Genomic DNA, 17,160 nt, shown 5'->3' on the forward strand with positions numbered 1-17,160 from the left:
TTTGCGGTACGCGGGCCTCTCACTGCCGTGGCCTCTCCCGTTGCGGAGCACAGGCTCCGGACGCGCAGGCTCAGCGGCCATGGCTCACGGGCCCAGCTGCTCCACGGCATGTGGGATCCTCCCGGACCGGGGCACGAACCCGTGTCCCCTGCATCGGCAGGCGGACTCTCAACCACTGCGCCACCAGGGAAGCCCTCAACCTACGTACTTTTAACCTTAAAACATTCAAGAGTAATTTCACATGAGTGACCGAGGAGCTGACTCACCTCTGATTTATTAAAGAGTATGTGTATGCAGCCCACTCAGACTATGCAGGTGGTGCATGTCTGGGTTTTAAATTAAGTTGTAGCAATAGTTTTGTACTGTATTCTGTATGGTAGCAAAGTAACACAACCTGTTTGTCCCATGGGATGTTCACTCTGCGTGTATGTGGTGTGTATTCTTTTTTTTTGAACAGTTGCACACTGACAAGAAACAGATCAGCGTGGGGTTCATTGGCTATCCAAATGTTGGCAAGAGCTCTGTCATAAACACACTGCGCTCCAAGAAAGTTTGCAATGTGGCCCCCATTGCAGGTGAAACAAAGGTATGTCTGGCTCGAGGGGGTCTTATTTGCTTTGACTTACTTTATTTCCATGGAGGGTGATAATTCAGGACATGGAGACGTCTATCTGCTTCTCTTGGGTGAAGATCGCCATTGGGAGTTTAGTCTCCATATAATAGTTGGCAACGTCCTGGAGCTGTTTCTGCCCTTTTTGATAAGACTAAGAGTACTTTGTGTGCCACTGCCTGACTTTGGTATGGTTCGGTATGTGCCATTTGAGTGTGTTTTAAATTGTCACTCCAGCCTTTTGCTTTGATAAACAAAACTAACCCAAGAATGTTTGGTGCCTGGGTTAAGAAAGAAAATTCAATTTTCGGGTAGATTCTGTTGGTTGGGGGTCCTACCCTGGAACACAGGGTATTTGGGGAGCACCGTGGTTCTGCTGAAAGGAACAGGGGCCAAGCAGTATTAAGCTTCCAGGAGTACTTTTAAAAATCAGAAAAAGCTTTACTGGACATTATTGCACAATACTAGATGGAGATCCTGCCTCTGCATTATTTTTAGACCCTTAGCTGTTGGAAACTACAGTTTATGCCTCGTGGAAGTGCCTCATGTGCAGCCCAAAGAGAGGCGCTTTGGAGCTTCATTACTCAGCAGGCTGCTCCTCTCTGACCGCTACCCCCCTCTCTAGTTTCTTGAGCATCAGGGGTTTGTGAAATTGCTTTCAGGGATTGACCTGGGGAAGTCTCTGCTTTTTAGGTCTGGCAGTATATTACCTTGATGCGCCGGATATTCCTTATCGACTGTCCCGGTGTGGTTTACCCCTCTGAGGACTCAGAGACGGACATTGTGCTCAAAGGAGTAGTGAGTATTTTGGTCCCGAGAGGCTCTTTGTTTGCCTTTTGGGGCCAGCGCTCTGTGGGGAACTCTGGATACCTTTGCTTTTTACTCATTCAGCAGACAGTTTGGGGTCAGCCTGTCTGACCAAACTTGAGGAACATGACACTGAACAGGGCAGTCTCTCCATTCCACTTAAGCCTGTTTGAGGAGTTAGTGGAACCGTGGGCATATCTGGTCAATGTCATCCCACAAAAGAGTTTGTCGTTTATACACGGGCTCCAGAGGGAAGCAGGGCCTGTTTATGTTTAGAGATAATTCATCTTCATGGGTTTATGGGTTGAGTCATTTTGGAACTCGGTCATTTCCTCACTTGTTTCTGAAGACGACCGAGAGCTTTAAATGGTTCCACTTAACCTTAACCAGTGCTTCTGGCTATGCATCCTGTGCGGTTCCTCCCCTTCTTTCTTAAACTATTCCCTTCTCTTTGTGTCCTGGGATGGGTGGACTTTTAACCATTTCTGCAAGTCAGTAGCACAAAGGGTTCCAGTTTAAACTACTTGCGGAAGTCACACTGTCAGTTTGTGGTGAGCCAAGGTTAGAGCTGAGTTCTGGGCTCCGCGGCTGCGGTCGGCTGTCCATGGCGCTCCTTTCAGCCAACTGCATCTCGCCACCTCCAGGCCAAGCTCCTGCCAGGCCCCGCTTGCTTTGAGGCATTGAAATCTGTTTTCAGATATGGTTACAGAGAACACTGGGAACTTCACTCCTTCCATAATCAAGTTTGTAAGCAAGAGCTTTCCTGTGAACATTTAGGTTCAAGTTGAAAAAATTAAGACTCCTGAAGACCACATTGGTGCTGTACTTGAACGAGCAAAGCCAGAATATATCAGCAAGACATACAAAATTGATTCTTGGGAGAACGCTGAGGACTTTCTTGAGAAGCTAGCTTTCCGGACAGGGAAGTTATTGAAGGTAAGCCAGGATTTGTGAGAATTCAGACTGGGACGTGCTGCAGGTGTGTGCGTGTGTGGTGTGGAACTTTTATATATGCATGTGTGAGCAGTGTGAAGTGCAAAACTTGGCAGGTAGATGGTGCCAACTGGGACCACTGCCGTGCTTCCAAACCAGGAGGTGGTTTTGTTGTTTGAATTTAATTGGGCCTCTTCCTGCGACATTTCAGGGTGGAGAGCCTGACCTGCGGACTGTGGGGAAGATGGTCCTCAATGACTGGCAGAGGGGCCGGATTCCTTTCTTTGTCAAGCCGCCCAATGCAGAGCCCCCTGTAGCCCCCCAGGTAAGAAAAGGGTGACCCCTCTCTCGGGAAGCATGGTTACTGACCTGGGTGTGGTGTGTCTTTGGACCACCGTCTTCGGACCACCGTCTTCTCCCTTTAGGGTAGAACTTTCAGCTTCAGTGTCTCCCATCCCAGGGTGCCACTGCTGTGACCTGGTGGGGGGTGACCAGGAAATAGATGTATGATAGAAGCATGAGTGTAAATGCCAGTTCTCAGGGCCTTGAAAAAGGAGGGCTCATTAAATGTGAGTGCTCTTGTGGTTTTTGTGTCTTTTCTTCTGCTTGAAGAACAGGCATTTCCAAGATTCTTTTGTTTCATGGACATTATGCCCAACCATGTGCCAGGAACTGGGAGCATAAGAATAATGAACATGGTCCTTGCCCTCAAGAAGCTCATGGTCAGGTGGGAAAGGAGAGTGGTACAGTGGATGCTCAGGGAAGGTCTTAGGTTTGGGGCCTCTGGGCTAGATTGAAAAGCTTCCCTACTGTTCCATGTCCTTCCCCTGGCAGTGGACTGCTCAGGGCTCCAACTTTGGCACTCTGCCTGTCTATTTCTAGGGTCTTTTTCGGAGCTCAGCCAAGTCTCCTGAAGAAGTGGCTTTAAGTTCTGCTTCCATGATAGTCTTTTGGGTCCATATTTCTCTGTTTTTCTCTCACCGGGCTCCATTCCCAGAGTTTCCATTGTCAGCTATAAATTTCCAGTTTGAATATTTTCTCCAGCATTTCAAAATCAACATATCTGAAACTGATGTTACTCAACCTTTTCCCTTCTCCCCACTAAAACCGCCAAACAACCAGTACTGCGGGACGAGGCCCTGCCCTCCTGCACGTAGACACACACACGTACACACGCACGCATACATGTGCCAGTGGAGGAGTATTTGGTGTTTTCGGATACCAAATAGCTTTCATTTTTCCATACCTATTATGCAAGCCTCTGACACCAACTGGGTGTCCAGTAACTTTCAGAGTTAGTGAAGACCCCACAGGTTAAGGGCTGAGTCCCACAAGACTACCCCAACTTCAGATGCCAGCTGCAGATGGGGTTCTCAGGCTACCCACACTTCTGCCCAGCTGACTACAAATTCAGAGGTTCCCAGGTTTGATAATTTGCTGAAAAGACTCATGGAACTCAGGAAAGTGGTTTGCTTATGACTACTGGTGTATTACAAAAGATACAAGTCAGGAGCAGTCAAATGGAAGAGGTGCATAGGGCAAAGTATGGGGTAGAGGGTGGTGTGGAGTTTCCATGCCCTCTCCAGGCAGGCCACCCTCCCAGCACGTCAATGTGTTCACCAACCCAGAAGCTCCCCAGAGCCCGTCCGTCCTTAAGGGTTTGTATGCAAGGTGTGTAAATTCAGCCTTCATTTTGTAGGCACGGTTGACTAGATCATCAGCCACTGGTGATTGATCTCAGTCTCCAGCCCTCTCAGCAATTGCTTGGGCTCTCCGGTGACCAGCCCCCAGTCTGAAACTAGGTCCCACCACAGTCATCTCATTAGCATAACTTTGGGGGAGAGCGGCTTATTACAAATAACAAAAGCAAGACACCTCTGTCTTAACCTGGGAGATGCCAAGGGTTTTAGGAGCTCTCGTGCCAGGAACTGGGGATCAAGGACCAAATGCGCACTTTTATCGTCCTACAGGGAGACACGTAGTAAACAGTTACGGATGTGACGTACTGATTGCTGTGAGGGAGGCTAAAGCAGGATTAGGGGTTTGTGGGAGACAGAGCAGTGCCTCGTACATGGGCTGGTCAGGGACAGCCTCTGAGGAAGTGGCCTTTGAGGGGGGGCCCTAGTGACGGGAGGCAGGAGCTCCACAGGTGTCACGAGAGGTGAGCGTTGCAGGCATGGGGAGCAGCACGCGAGGTGGAGCGAGCCTGGTGTGTTGTGGCTCCCGGAGGACGTCGCGGGCGGGCCACGTGGCCGTGGCCTGTGACCCAAAGAGGCCGCCCCTGCTCCCGTGTGGCCCTGTGTGGGAATGGCGGGCTTTCTCTAACTCTTCCTCCACGTCTGGTCGTTACCTTGAGATGGTCAGTGCCCGTCGCCCCCGCCCCCGCTCCGTGACTCTCCTCTCCTCTTGGTGGTGGCAGCAAAACCCCCTCGAGAATCCGAAGGCTGAAATCCACCTCACCAGAAAAAGGCACAGAAACGTACATAGGAATTTTGTATACAGCTTCCTGAATTTCATGGATTCCTGATGCAGTTCGTGCTTCACGCAGCCACCTGTGCCTTTGGAAAATCCCTTGAGTTCTGTGAGCCTCAGTTGTGAGTGCACAATTGCGTCAGCTGCGTGAGGGCTCGCGCCGCCAGCCCACGCTCCCTCCGCCCCTTCCCCGAAACAGGCCGCCTCCGGGCTCGTTCTGAACTCCTAGGAGGTTCCCTCCTCTTTCTTCATACCTTCCCTCCTTCGAGGTGCCTCCTCAGTGCCTCTCCTCTGCCCTCACACTTTCTAAACTAGTGCTGCGATCGCCCTCAGCATTCAGCTGGGCCTTCATTCTTCTGTTATAGTGTGTGCTCATTTGGAACTACCCTTTTTTTTCTTTTCTTTTTTTGGCCATGCTGTGTGTGGGATCTTAGTTCCATGACCAGGGATTGAACCCATGCCCCCTGCATTGGGAGCACGGAGTCTTAACCACTGGACGGCCAGGGAAGTCCCAAGGTGTGTGCTCATTTGGGATGTGCTTTCTCAGCAACCCCCATTCCTTGCAGTCCCCAGGAACAGTGTAGGGACCCTCCCCTGTCTACAGTGTAGAGTTGACTGGTTTTGATGGCTGAATACTCAGGGTTGGTGCATCCTTTGGGACCGTGGCTGTATTCCTCTGATCCTTCCTAGGGAACCTCCCCTGTCTACAGTGTAGAGTTGACTGGTTTTGATGGCTGAATACTCAGGGTTGGTGCATCCTTTGGGACCGTGGCTGTATTCCTCTGATCCTTCCATGCTGGGTTCAGGGTTTAATGCACATTGACTTAAAATAGATTAACAATATGACTCAGACGTGCATGCTTTCGATACTTGCCCTTAGTCCTGAGAAGAGGACTGCCTCATTTGAGAGCAAGGTATGTAAGTTCAGAAATTCAGCAGGGAACTCTGCTCAATATTTTGTAATAACCTAAATGAGGAAATAACTGAAAAAGAATAGATACATATGTATGTGTAACTGAATCACTGTGCTGTACACCTGAAACTAACACAACATTGTTAACTATACTCCAATATAAAATAAAATTTAAAAAAGAGACTCAATTTTCATTTTCTGATTCCATTTCTCTCCCCACCGCACCCCTTTTTGGCCTGACTAGCTTCCATCCTCCTCATCTTTGGAAGTTGCCACAGAAACAGCCCAGAACAACCCAGAAGAGGAAGTCACAGACACTGTAGGTGAGGAGTCAGAATCCATCACTGAGAAGGAAAAAGAGGAGCCCGGTCATGGTGGCGCCGATTCAGAAATGCAGCAGATTGTGGCGCGGGTCCGGCAGAACTTTGGCAAAATCAACGTCGTGCCTCAGTTTTCTGGGGATGACCTCGTTCCTCTGGAGATGTCTGATATTGATGAAGAGCTGGAGAGCCTTTCTGCGGAGAGGGAGGAGGAGGAGGAGGAGGAGGAGGAACAGGAACACCGAGGAGACGAAGAGGAAGAGTCTTACGCAAAGTCCCAGGAAGAACACGCGGGAAGCAACACCAAGGCCATTATTCAAGCCCTGGATGAGAAGATTGCTAAGTACCAGAGGTTTTTAAACAAAGCCAAAGCTAAGAAGTTTTCAGCAGTCAGGTAGCGTCCTCATCTCCTCACGAATTGCAGTTTGCTCATTCCTTTCCCAGAAACTTGCCGTGAGGATTGGAGCCATTGTTTTTGTAGGGCAGGGGAGGGTATTGCCGTTTTTTAAAAGTGATCTGTATGTTTTTCAAATTCAACTGCCTGAAGTGTGAGAAGCTTAGTATTGATAGTTCTGTCTTTTACAAATGCCCAGGAGCCGCCAAAACAATGTTGCTCCTCCCGATGGTGGTAACCACGTGAAGGGGCAGCGGGGTTTCGTTAATCTGCGAGCTTGTCATGGTCTCTGCGTCAGCGCCTGTGTGGTCAGCGCCTGTGTGGGCAGCGGGGGAAATGTTGGACGGCTTCATTGCTCTACTCTTCCCCTTACAGAATATCCAAGGGACTGAGTAAAGTGGTTTTTGCAAAATCCGAAGAACAGAGAACAGCTGAAGAAGATGTAGGAGATACAGGTACAGTTAAATTATTAAGATCATGTAGGTGTGATTTGCATCTTTAGAACGTTGGGAAATCTAAGGTTAATCTCCAGAGTATCTCTTGTACTGTCATCCACACAGATATTTATCATATCTGGCAGGTAACCCTGGTTCCACTTACTATTTATCACACAAATTGGCTTTTCTTCTTTTTATTCTGCACATGTCTTGGGGTTAAATGGGTGATTTGGGAAAATTCCTCTCAAAAGAGTACATTATGGGGCTTCCCTGGTGGCGCAGTGCTTGAGAGTCCGCCTGCCGGTGCAGGAGACGCGGGTTCGTGCCCCGTTTCGGGAAGATCCCACATGCCGCGGAGCGGCTGGGCCCGTGAGCCATGGCCACTGAGCCTGCGCGTCCGGAGCCTGTGCTCCGCAAATGGGAGAGGCCACAACAGTGAGAGGCCCGCATAACGCAAGAAAAAAAAAAAAAAGAGTACATTATGAACATTGTAATGTAAGGGTGGGTCCAAAGACAAATTTTTTTCTGGGAGTAGGATGGTTCACGTAATTTTATTCTTTATGTGGTCAGACTACTAGCTCCTACATTGAGTGTGTTTTCAAGACAAACGCAAACCCCGCCGAGGCCACTCAGCGCCCCCCAGGTCTGGTAGCCTCCAGCCTCGTCCTGCTTTGCTCTGCTCTGCTCACCACACTCCCTTCACACCGGCCTCTGCCTTCCTTCTCAAGCACAACAAGCTCATTCCCACCTTAGGATTCAGACACATTTTGAATTAAAAAATTCCTGTTTCTTTCCTCTGTGTGTGCTTGTGTTTCGTTTCCAGCACCTACCAGAAAGGGAAAGAAGAGGAAGGCACAGAGGGAGGAGGAGCAGTCGAACAAAGCTCGCAGGACGCTTACATCTAAGGAAGTATGTGCTTTGGTCTGAAACGTCACCCAGGTGTAGAGAGGCGAAGTCCATTTCTTAAGACTCACACCAGAAACTAAAGGTCTGGAGTTGAAATCAAGAAACCCCAGTCCTGGGGCTTCCCTGGTGGCGCAGTGGTTGAGAGTCCGCCTGCCGATGCAGGGGACACGAGTTTGTGCCCCGGTCCGGGAAGGTCCCACGTGCCTCGGAGTGGCTGGGCCCGTGAGCCATGGCCGCTGAGCCTGCGCGTCCGGAGCCTGTGCTCCGCAATGGGAGAGGCCACAGCAGTGAGAGGCCCGCATACCGCTAAAAAAAAAAAAAAAAGAAACCCCAGTCCTAAGCGACCTAGTTGAGGTCAGTGAAACAGGATCAAGGAGTGGGCTGCTGCATGAAGGTCCTTGAGTTTATGTCTTGTTTTACGAATTCCTGATCACTATCCCCAAACACGTGGACTACTGTTTGGAAGAGTCCGCTGGGTTTATGTGGCCTCAGGGAAATGACACGTGAGGAGCAGAGCTGTGTAGGCAGACAGATCACCGCCTTCTGTGAAGTTTAGCTCTGTAACTGGGCCCTCCAGAGCTGGAGGGGGCCCTCTTCGGAGGTGGAGAGCTTGTTATCAGAGTGATCAGCCTTAGACCAGAGGACCACTTGTCAGGAGCTCAGGAGAAAAGATTCAAGCGTTGGATGAGGGTTGGACCAAATGACAATCTGTAACTTGGAGTGGTCACAAGTCACAATGGAAGTGCAGACTTGGGTCTGTGAGGTGAACTCTCCCTTGTTGGCGCTGCTTCCAGTAGTTGTGGGAGCAGCGTGGGAATAGAACACAGAGAAACAGAGGGGCCTGTTTTATGACTTTCAGTGTTTGATTGGTTTTTTTCCCTCTTTGTGTGTGTGCGCCATTTTTTACAGCGGAGGCGAGAAGCACGGCAGCAACGATCCAGAAAAGTCGGTGTACGCTACTATGAAACACACAATGTGAAAAATAGGAACAGGAACAAAAAGAAGACCAGTGACTCAGAGGGGCAGAAACACAGACAGAAGAAATTGAAACATAAGCAGTAACGTTTTAAAAGTTGTTTATTAAATTCTACAAAAATATGCAGTTAGAAACTCTGTTCGTTTTCTTCGGGCCCAGTTGGCATTTCGAAGGCCATGGGTGCATCTGTTCTGAGATTTGACAGTTGAAACCATTCACCAGTGCTAGTGAAAATAAAGATAAGCCCCTGACCCCCAAGGATCTCAGTGATGGGGTCCACTGGAACTTCTGACACTTGAATTAGCCCTGTGAGTTCCTCAAGCAAATGGAGATATCTGACAGAAACAGGCCTGAGGTCTAGAAAATGTGGTGTGTGGTATTTCTTTTGGACTGGCAATGAGCAATTTAGAACAGGAGCTCTTTGGAATAGAACTGTAAAAAGAAGAAAATTTTAGGGATGTCGTGTGCAGAGCCTAGGCTTTAAAATACGAAGAAAAAGCCACAGCAACTTGTGTTGTCCGTCGTTGAGTCTGCTAGGGGAACCTAACAGGCCATGAGTGCTGCACTGTCAAGGAGTCATGGGACTAGCACATCTCAGTGACCACAGTTCTTTCCCATGAAAATGACAGAGCACAGACAGGCCATTTTAGTGGAATCTGGGGATTAATTCCTCAGGACACCTGGATGAGGGTAAAAGCTGTGACTTCAAATTTGAGATTAGAGTGTAGAGGGCTTGTTTGACTCAGTGGAACACAGCTGTTCTTGTTGGACTGCAGTTCGTCCAGTGAGCCTGGAAGCCCTGGCCGGGACGGGTGTCCGACCCGAGCACCTCTCCAAGAGAACGCTGAGCACTTGAGGCCTTGTAACCGAGAGGAGATGTTAGTGCCTCTTAGTCATGCTAGTTGTGAAGTGTGACTGAGTGATGGCACTCACTGAGCTGCTGGTGTGCCCTGGATCAAGGATTTATGTCACTAATTTAGTCTTCTGGGTCTATGAAATCAGAAGACTCCTGAACCTCCAAACTGAGTTTAGCTTATGAGGAATAGTAAAATGCAGTTGTCTACAGGCCATGGCCCAGTCGTGAATAATTAGAACTGAGAGTGAGGTCTGGGCTAGTCAGGCTGTAGGGTTGGGGTTTGATTGTCTGCAGAGCAAGGTGAACAAATCAGTGCTGGGGGAGGAGCCGAGGTCCAGGCAGCTCACAATGGACACCGTGACCTGTATTTCTTTCCAGCGCATGTTGACTTTCTCGAAACCCGTGGGTTTGACCCTGCCATTGCCTCCTACCCAGGTAGTCCAAAACTAAGGAGGATGGGGTCCAGTGACTTGGCAGGCGGGGATAAGATGATAGGTATAAACCGAAAATTCCAAAATGAGGTACTAGAACTGCACTGGAGTAAGGATGATGAAAAGACATCGAATAAGGGCAAGACTGAGGCCAGAGGAGCCCGGGTTAAGGGACAAGATGAATTGCGGGGCAGAGAATCAGCTTTGTGTGGCTGGAAATAAGCGATAGTATGGAGTGATGGTGAGAGAGGAGCTGCTCCACCTGAGAGGGATACAGCCAAAAGGCGTGAATTCTGAGTCTCACTGTTGGAGTTGGCAAATCCCAAGGTTGGCCACGTACAGAGACTTCCTGGGCCACACTGCCTTCTGTTGTCCAGCCCGGAGCCTGGCTGCCAGACCGTAGGTGTTGCACCACACTGGGGCGGTGGTGTGGCTTCTGACAGATTTGTAGGTGGGACCAGGGGAGGGGTATGGCTTCACTCAGGAAGCTTTTTATTACAAAGGGCTTATGATGGGGTAGTAGTGCTTGCTGAGACCCATATGGAAATTATCACTTCTTTGGTGCAATAATGCCTTCCAGTTGGGCCTGAAAAACAAAAACAAACTCCGTTAATATTTGAAACTTGCAGCCTAACACAAATAGCTGAGAGGTGATAAAAGTCTCCAGGAAGAATAATCCAAATGCTGCCACTCCAAGTGTTTTTCCCTTCATTCCCAACTCCATATTTTCTAGATTAGCTGGTCTCTGGCTTGGCATTCAGTCTTGCTGCATTAGGAGAAATCATAGCTGTCCTGGTTTCCATACAATAGCTGCTCAGTGTGTAATATAAGGCATTGAAAAGGAAATTGAATAAAAGTTGTTGAAATAGTGGTTTTTCAAGGCTCAGATTTCAAGCCTGAGTATGTCTGCTAAGTTAAATATTTGGCTCTCTGGTTTGGGAGCCTGGGAGCTCTGTGCTGGGACAAGAGGTTTCGGAAACAGCAGATTTTCAGCCACTGAGACAACCTGATACCCACTTAGAGAAAACTGCCACCAGTGAGTAGGGAGCTGTCCATCTTGTATGTAAAGCTTCAGACACTTGGGAGTTATTTACTCTGCTCCTCTGGCAGCCAGTAAAATAATTCACTGTCATGGTGTGTGAACAGATCTCTAAGTAGGTCTATCCTGCGGACTGCAAACACTGCTTTATTTGCAGTGCAGCTTTGAGGCAATAAAAATAACTCACTTCTAAAGAGTCCTTCACCCTGGGGGTTCCAAGGTTGCTTGTAAATATTAGAAAGATGCCAAGGTATTCTGCTTTGCCCTTGCCGCCAATACCATAGGAGGAACTGAGGAACTTGAGCTTATGATAAAAGAATATGGCAGATAAGGGAGGCAGCTTCAGAGACTGCTAAGTAAACAGATTCACATCTGGCTGTGAAAGTTTCTTTGTTTTGTTAAACTCAGCAACAAGAAAATCTATGTCATCCTCCACTAGCAATTAACACAAGCCCTTCTTTATCTCAAATGCCTGGCCTTGGCTTGTAGTACCAACAAGCCTGCCAATCGCAAGAATGTAAGCTTCTATGAAACTAGGGAGGAAAAGGAGGTACATCTAGGGGCCCTTCCTGGCCAGGGCCATGGGAGACAGCCACTGAACGTCAATAGGCCATATATCTAGAGCAGTGGTTCTCAAACTTTGGCAGACCTCAGAATGGAGAATGTTGCACCATGCAGTGATTCTGCCCACCTTCACCATTTGTTAGTAAAAAAACCTATATTTTACTCTTCTCCACGAAGTTTGAATCCTGTTTTATCTCATTATAAGTAACACTTGTTTCTGCAAGATTCGCAAAATGATGACAATTGATGAAGTTCTGTAATGGGCACATGGATGTGTACTGCGTTATTCTACTTGGTGTTTCAAAATTCTCATAATAAAAGGTTAAAAAAAATCACCTGGAGACCTTGTTAGAATGGCTTGCTGGACCCCAACCCCAAAGTTTCTGATTCAGTAGCTCTGGGCTGGGCCCAATGCTTTGTATTTCTGAAAGTTGCGGTGATGAGGATGATGCTGGTTTGGGGCCCAACCCTCTGAGAACCTTTGGACCAGACAGCCTGGAGCTTCAGAAGCCTGGCCCCTAGCCCAGCCCTTTTCACTAGTCCCCCTCCCTCCCTCCCTTCAGCTCGGTTGGATAAAAGTATACCATCAGCAAAAGGGCTTTGATGAAAAGTGCCTACAGCTGAGTTCCTCTGACCACACACCTCGGGAAGCTTCCTGATTTGAAATGGTTCTTCCCTCTCGAAGGGCCTTCCCAGCCCGCCCCGAATGCAGGGCCTCAGAGGGAACTGCAGGCAGGAAAGCACTCCCATGAAGGCCGGCTGGAGAGACAGCCCACTCTAAGAAGTCTCCAGAGTGCCAGCTGCCATGGGACAGACGTCCCACTTCTTGACATAGCCACCTCTCCCAGACAATAGGCAACTTTTATCCAAGGGGAAAAAAATCCTCCACTGGAGAGCCAGAGCTGAGAATACGGCCTCTCTTCGGAGCCAGATGGAGATGGACAGAGAATCTAGGTAATGATCCCTCACCTCTCCCCAAGAGTCAGCTTCCTTTACTCCTTGGCAGTATTGAAAGTCAGTGTAGGACAAGGAACCAAATGCTTGGCCTGCTCGGCTGGCAGGGCCGGGGATGGGGGTGGCAGGAGCTCCACATGGGTCTGGGCATCGATTACCTTCAGCTGCTGATTAGTCCGCTTCAGGAACTGAATCTCTTCTTTGTGCTTCGTCTCCTCCACCTGTCTCCTCTCACTCTCCCGCTTCTCGATGGCCTCACATTTTGCCTTCTGCTCGTTCACTTGCCTCTCCAAATCTCGCTTTTCCGTTTCTAATTCTGCAATCTGAGGACAGAATCCCCAGTCATGCTGGGACGTCGCCAAGTGGACGGGGTGGTGTGAGTGCCTGGGTGAAGAGGACCTGGGACACAGCTGTCCAACCGAAGGCATTGCCAGGGTCTGTACTGCCACCCAGTGGGAGGTCAGTGACTGGCAGGGCATGTCCAAGGGGAGACAACTCTGCCACGACCGGACTGGCCGTGACACTGAACCAAAGGGTCCTCACTAAGGTGATGGGAGAGCACCTAGGAGGCCGGAGTTTGGTGCTGGAATGACGAGCTGTGGCCCTGAGATTGACAGAAGAGTCGAAGAGGGCCAAAGTCTCCTGGTGAAACCACTCACTTTCTTCTCCATGTCTGACTTCCCCTGCTCGGCCTGCAGCGCCTTCCTCATGCCAAATGCCACGCTGCTCTCATACAGGGTCTGGTAGGCAGCAATGGTCATGCGGATCTCGTCCCGGACTCGCAGCAGCAGCAGCCCTCGCTCTGCACAGCTGATGGTAACCTCGCGGATCAGTTCATCTGCCAAGGCACACATGGCGAGGTCGGAGAAGGCAGGCAGGCGGGGAAATGCACCACACCTACTGCAAACCACCTTCCTACTGGGAAGTCGGAAGGGCACTAGGGTATGTCCTCCTCACTTGGAGACAGGCCTCAGGGAGGGGCCTTGCCATGCAGCCACTGCTGTGAACTTGGCACTTGGGAGTACAGGCCATCAGCAAGCCTGGTTTGGCCAGCACAGAGGCAGACAAGAGCCCAGGTTTGTCTGCAGCCGTGGGGGCCCTCTCTCCCACCGTTAGGCAGAAACTGGGTGCTATTCAAAGAATTCTGACTTTTTCAATATAAACATTGGTGGCTGTCTTAAAGCAGCTGGAAGCTCCTATGTGCCCCCTTGGCTGGACTGGTTTGGGGCTGGAAACAGCAGGGTCTAGAGCTTGCCCACCCATCTCCTCCATAAATGCTGACTGGGAGGGCAAACCAGAATCACACTCAGACTGAAGGGAGCCTGCTACCCCCGTGCAGCTGCCTCAGGGTTTGGATGCGGTTTGCATGTCTGAGTCCACACGGGCTGGTGAGACTAGACCGAGGGCCAGTCATCTGACACCAGCACCTGAGGAGGGAGATCTCAAATCCCTGCGTCTGTTGGGTCACAACAAATCACCCTGAAATATTTTTCTGGACCAAGGCCTAATGTTGATGGATGGATATAAATATAGAACATTAAATTTTTCTGATTAAAAAACTAACATATTGGGACTTCCCTGGTGGTCCCACGCTTCCACTCCAGAGGACGCGGGTTCAATCCCTGGTCGGGGAACTAAGATCCAGCAGGTCGTCAGGAACACGGTGACTGACAAGGGTGGGTACGGGACTGGTAAGAGAGGTGGGCTGGGAGGGGGAAGAGAGCACAGTTAACAGTTCCTGGGTGGGGCAGGTCGGGGGAGACAGACATTCCAGGATGGGGCAGGCTTCAGCTGCAGGGGACTCAGAGCCTGGATCTGTGCGAAGGGAAGGGAAGGAGGCAGTAGAGGGTGGTGTAGCTTCCCTCGAGGACCGCTCACCGAAGCACTGCGAGTACAGCTCCCGGCGCACCGGGCAGATGCCGGTCTCCCGGGCCTGCCGCTGCTGCAGCTTCAGGTCCAGCTGCTCCTGGAGGTGTACCACATCCATCCTGGTGCTGGGGGCGCTGGACACCTGCTGGATCCATAGCTGCGTGTCCTCCACCCACTCCCTGCGGGACAGACACAGCCAGGCTGAGCGCACCCCATCCACCAGACAGGGTCCTCAGGATGTGAGCAGAGATGGCCCTTTGCGCTCTCTGCCTGAGAGGAGTGAGGGGCGGCTCTGTCCCTGACCCACCAGAATCCTCCATCTCTTTCTCCCTTTATGAGTGTGTGGCTCCAAAGCCACACCCACTGTGCCACCTCCATGGGGCCCCTATCTTGGGGCTAGGCTATCTTCATTCTCCCACAACCCTCTGTGAAGTCGTCATCCACGGTCCAGATCTTACACTCCTAACATGTTGAGGGCAGATTGATGGTGGTTGTTGCTTGATCTGAACGGAAGGCCCAGCGGAAATTCCCACTGACTTGTGAGTAGGAGACACAGGGGACTGTAAACCTTGTGCCAGCCAGAAAGAGGTGAATGGTGCTCTTCAGCAGCACATATACTAAAATCAGAAAGAGGTGAATGTATGTATTGGGGGTGTGTACCTATATGGGCCCCCCGTAGTGAACCTTGTGTCAGAGACACAGCCAGGTTCTGGAATCACGAGGGGGGGCCTGAGGGCAGAACCACCGTGAGGGAGAGGATTCCACGCATTGTTGAAAGGGAAGCAAATGAAAAACACCCTCCCCTCCTTTGACCTCCATTTCAGAGGAGATTGCAGTCTGGCTTTTACTGTTTCCCCTTTCCATCATAACTTTAAAAACTGCTTGTCAACTTATTACATAAAAACAGTTGAAAGGCACTGTGATCACAATGATCATTGTGGCTGCAGAAGAAAGAAGCAGGGTAAGGGGATGGTGAAGAAGGGAGCTCTCCTTTTAGAAAGGAGTCTGAAGGAAGGCCTCCCAGAGGAGGACTCAGGACTCCGCACTCCCAATGCAGAGGGCCCGGGTTCAATCCCTGGGAGCTGGATCCCACACGCATGCCGCAACTGGGAGTTCGCATGCCACAACTGAGGAGCCCGCCTGCCGCAACGAAGACCCAGCACAACCAAATAAATAAATTTTAAAAAAATAGATGGTGGCAGCAGAGTAAAAATCAGTCAGATTTGGAAAATAATTTGAAGGGAAAGCCAAAAGAACATGTTGAAGGACAAGACATGTGATGTGAGAGATCAAAGGGAATGAAAGGTGGCCCGCGCCCCTAGTGGAGAGGAGAAGACTGCGAATGAGCTGGTTGGGGGAAGGAAGACGTTGTGATTTAGTTTGGACCTGTTGAGTTTGAGATGTCTATTAGACATCTTCATGAAGGTAATGAGGAAGTATAGGTCTGGAGTTTAGGGGAGAGGACGGGGCTGCAGAAAGACCTGTGGGAGAAATCAGCATATAAGTGATGTTTAAAGCCATAAGCCTGGGTGAGAGCACTCAGGAAATGATGGTAGATAGAGAAGAGGTCTCCCTGCTACCCACATTCCCAGGATCTAGCCATGTGCAAGCCCTAGAAACTCTAGGATGCTGGGAGGAAATCTCAGTCAGAAACAGAGACAAGGTGCCTCCTCTCACATCCCCAAGTTCAGGGATGCAAAAGCCTGGGCCTCTTCCCAGCCACTGCTTTTTTACCTCGGGGGCAGGATGGCATTCAAGATTTCTTCTGCCTGCTTTGTAGGATCTGGGACACAGGAAGTTGAGGGGAGCTTGGTCTTTGGTGGCTGTGGGACGGGACCTGAGGGTCCGGGCTGCTGAGGGCTGACTTTTAGTGGCCGAGCCTGAGAGGGAGGGACAAGTAGGGGCAGGAGGTGATTCAGACACTCAGCTCCACACACCCTGGCCCCCTGGGTTGCTCCAGCTCTCCTGCACATCCCTCCCCTCTTCCCAGCTCACTTTCCCCTGTCTTCTCAGCCAAAGTTATGTTTCAGAGCTGAAGGAGGCCACGAAGAATCTCTGGTTCCACCCCAACCTAATGCTTGTATCTTCTTGAAGAAATGTTTCTGGCACAGCTGCTCGGGCCTCTGCTCTAGTGATGGGGCAATCACTCCCAGATCTATTCTTGGGGCTACCGTGAAAAAGGGTGAGCCCCATCCACCTCCCTGTGACTTTCTTCCCCATCCTAAATCTGCCCTTTGGGGTCACCCAACAACTGGGCTTCTTGTATCGCTCTCCTACCCTCCTTCTCCGGTCCCAATTCCCTTTACTCCCAGTCACTGCAGCCTCTGTCCCTCGGGACTCCCGATCCTCAAGGCAGGGATCGGTCTTTCCCCATCGGAGCTTCGTGCTCCCCCACCTTCTGAGACCCGTCCTTACTTTGGGGCTCCGTTTCTCCCTGTTCCGGCTCACCAACACCGGGGTGTCATACTTGAGCAGAGAGTCCGCGGGGGGAATCATGGCGGCGGCGGGAGTAGTAGCCCAGCTGCGGCCCTCCAGTTAGGGCCTTGTTTGCCGTCGCCATGGAAACCTCCCCTCCGCCCTCATGGCCTGGGCGGGGCTTCAGGGCGGGGCTTCAGGGCGGGGCTTCAGGGCGGGGCTTCAGGGCGGGGCTTCAGGGCGGGGCTTCAGGGCGGGGCGGGG

General features: G+C 50.5%; 2 protein-coding genes across 2 annotated transcripts in view; one reads left to right on the forward strand and one right to left on the reverse strand.

Annotated features, from left to right (window-relative positions):
- The window catches only part of GNL2 (G protein nucleolar 2), a 27,904-nt gene extending 19,006 nt beyond the window's left edge, over positions 1 to 8,898 (forward strand). Inside the window, exons 9-16 of the mRNA XM_007453801.1 lie at positions 458 to 586; positions 1,304 to 1,408; positions 2,195 to 2,353; positions 2,562 to 2,675; positions 5,980 to 6,449; positions 6,825 to 6,904; positions 7,710 to 7,795; positions 8,702 to 8,898. Of these exons, the coding sequence (XP_007453863.1) occupies positions 458 to 586; positions 1,304 to 1,408; positions 2,195 to 2,353; positions 2,562 to 2,675; positions 5,980 to 6,449; positions 6,825 to 6,904; positions 7,710 to 7,795; positions 8,702 to 8,854 (1,296 nt within the window). The 3' untranslated portion in view covers positions 8,855 to 8,898. The remainder of the gene's footprint in view (positions 1 to 457; positions 587 to 1,303; positions 1,409 to 2,194; positions 2,354 to 2,561; positions 2,676 to 5,979; positions 6,450 to 6,824; positions 6,905 to 7,709; positions 7,796 to 8,701) is intronic.
- Positions 8,899 to 10,036: 1,138 nt separating this feature from the next.
- Positions 10,037 to 17,041, reverse strand: DNALI1 (dynein axonemal light intermediate chain 1). Its single transcript, XM_007453802.1, is given in 7 exon segments — positions 10,037 to 10,641; positions 12,771 to 12,935; positions 13,272 to 13,450; positions 14,491 to 14,660; positions 16,216 to 16,361; positions 16,897 to 17,011; positions 17,013 to 17,041. Coding segments are annotated over 7 exon segments (840 nt in total). The 3' UTR covers positions 10,037 to 10,605.
- Positions 17,042 to 17,160: the final 119 nt, after the last annotated feature.

Source organism: Lipotes vexillifer, unplaced genomic scaffold, assembly GCF_000442215.2.
Source record: "Lipotes vexillifer unplaced genomic scaffold, Lipotes_vexillifer_v1.1 scaffold213, whole genome shotgun sequence".
NCBI lineage: Eukaryota > Metazoa > Chordata > Mammalia > Artiodactyla > Lipotidae > Lipotes > Lipotes vexillifer.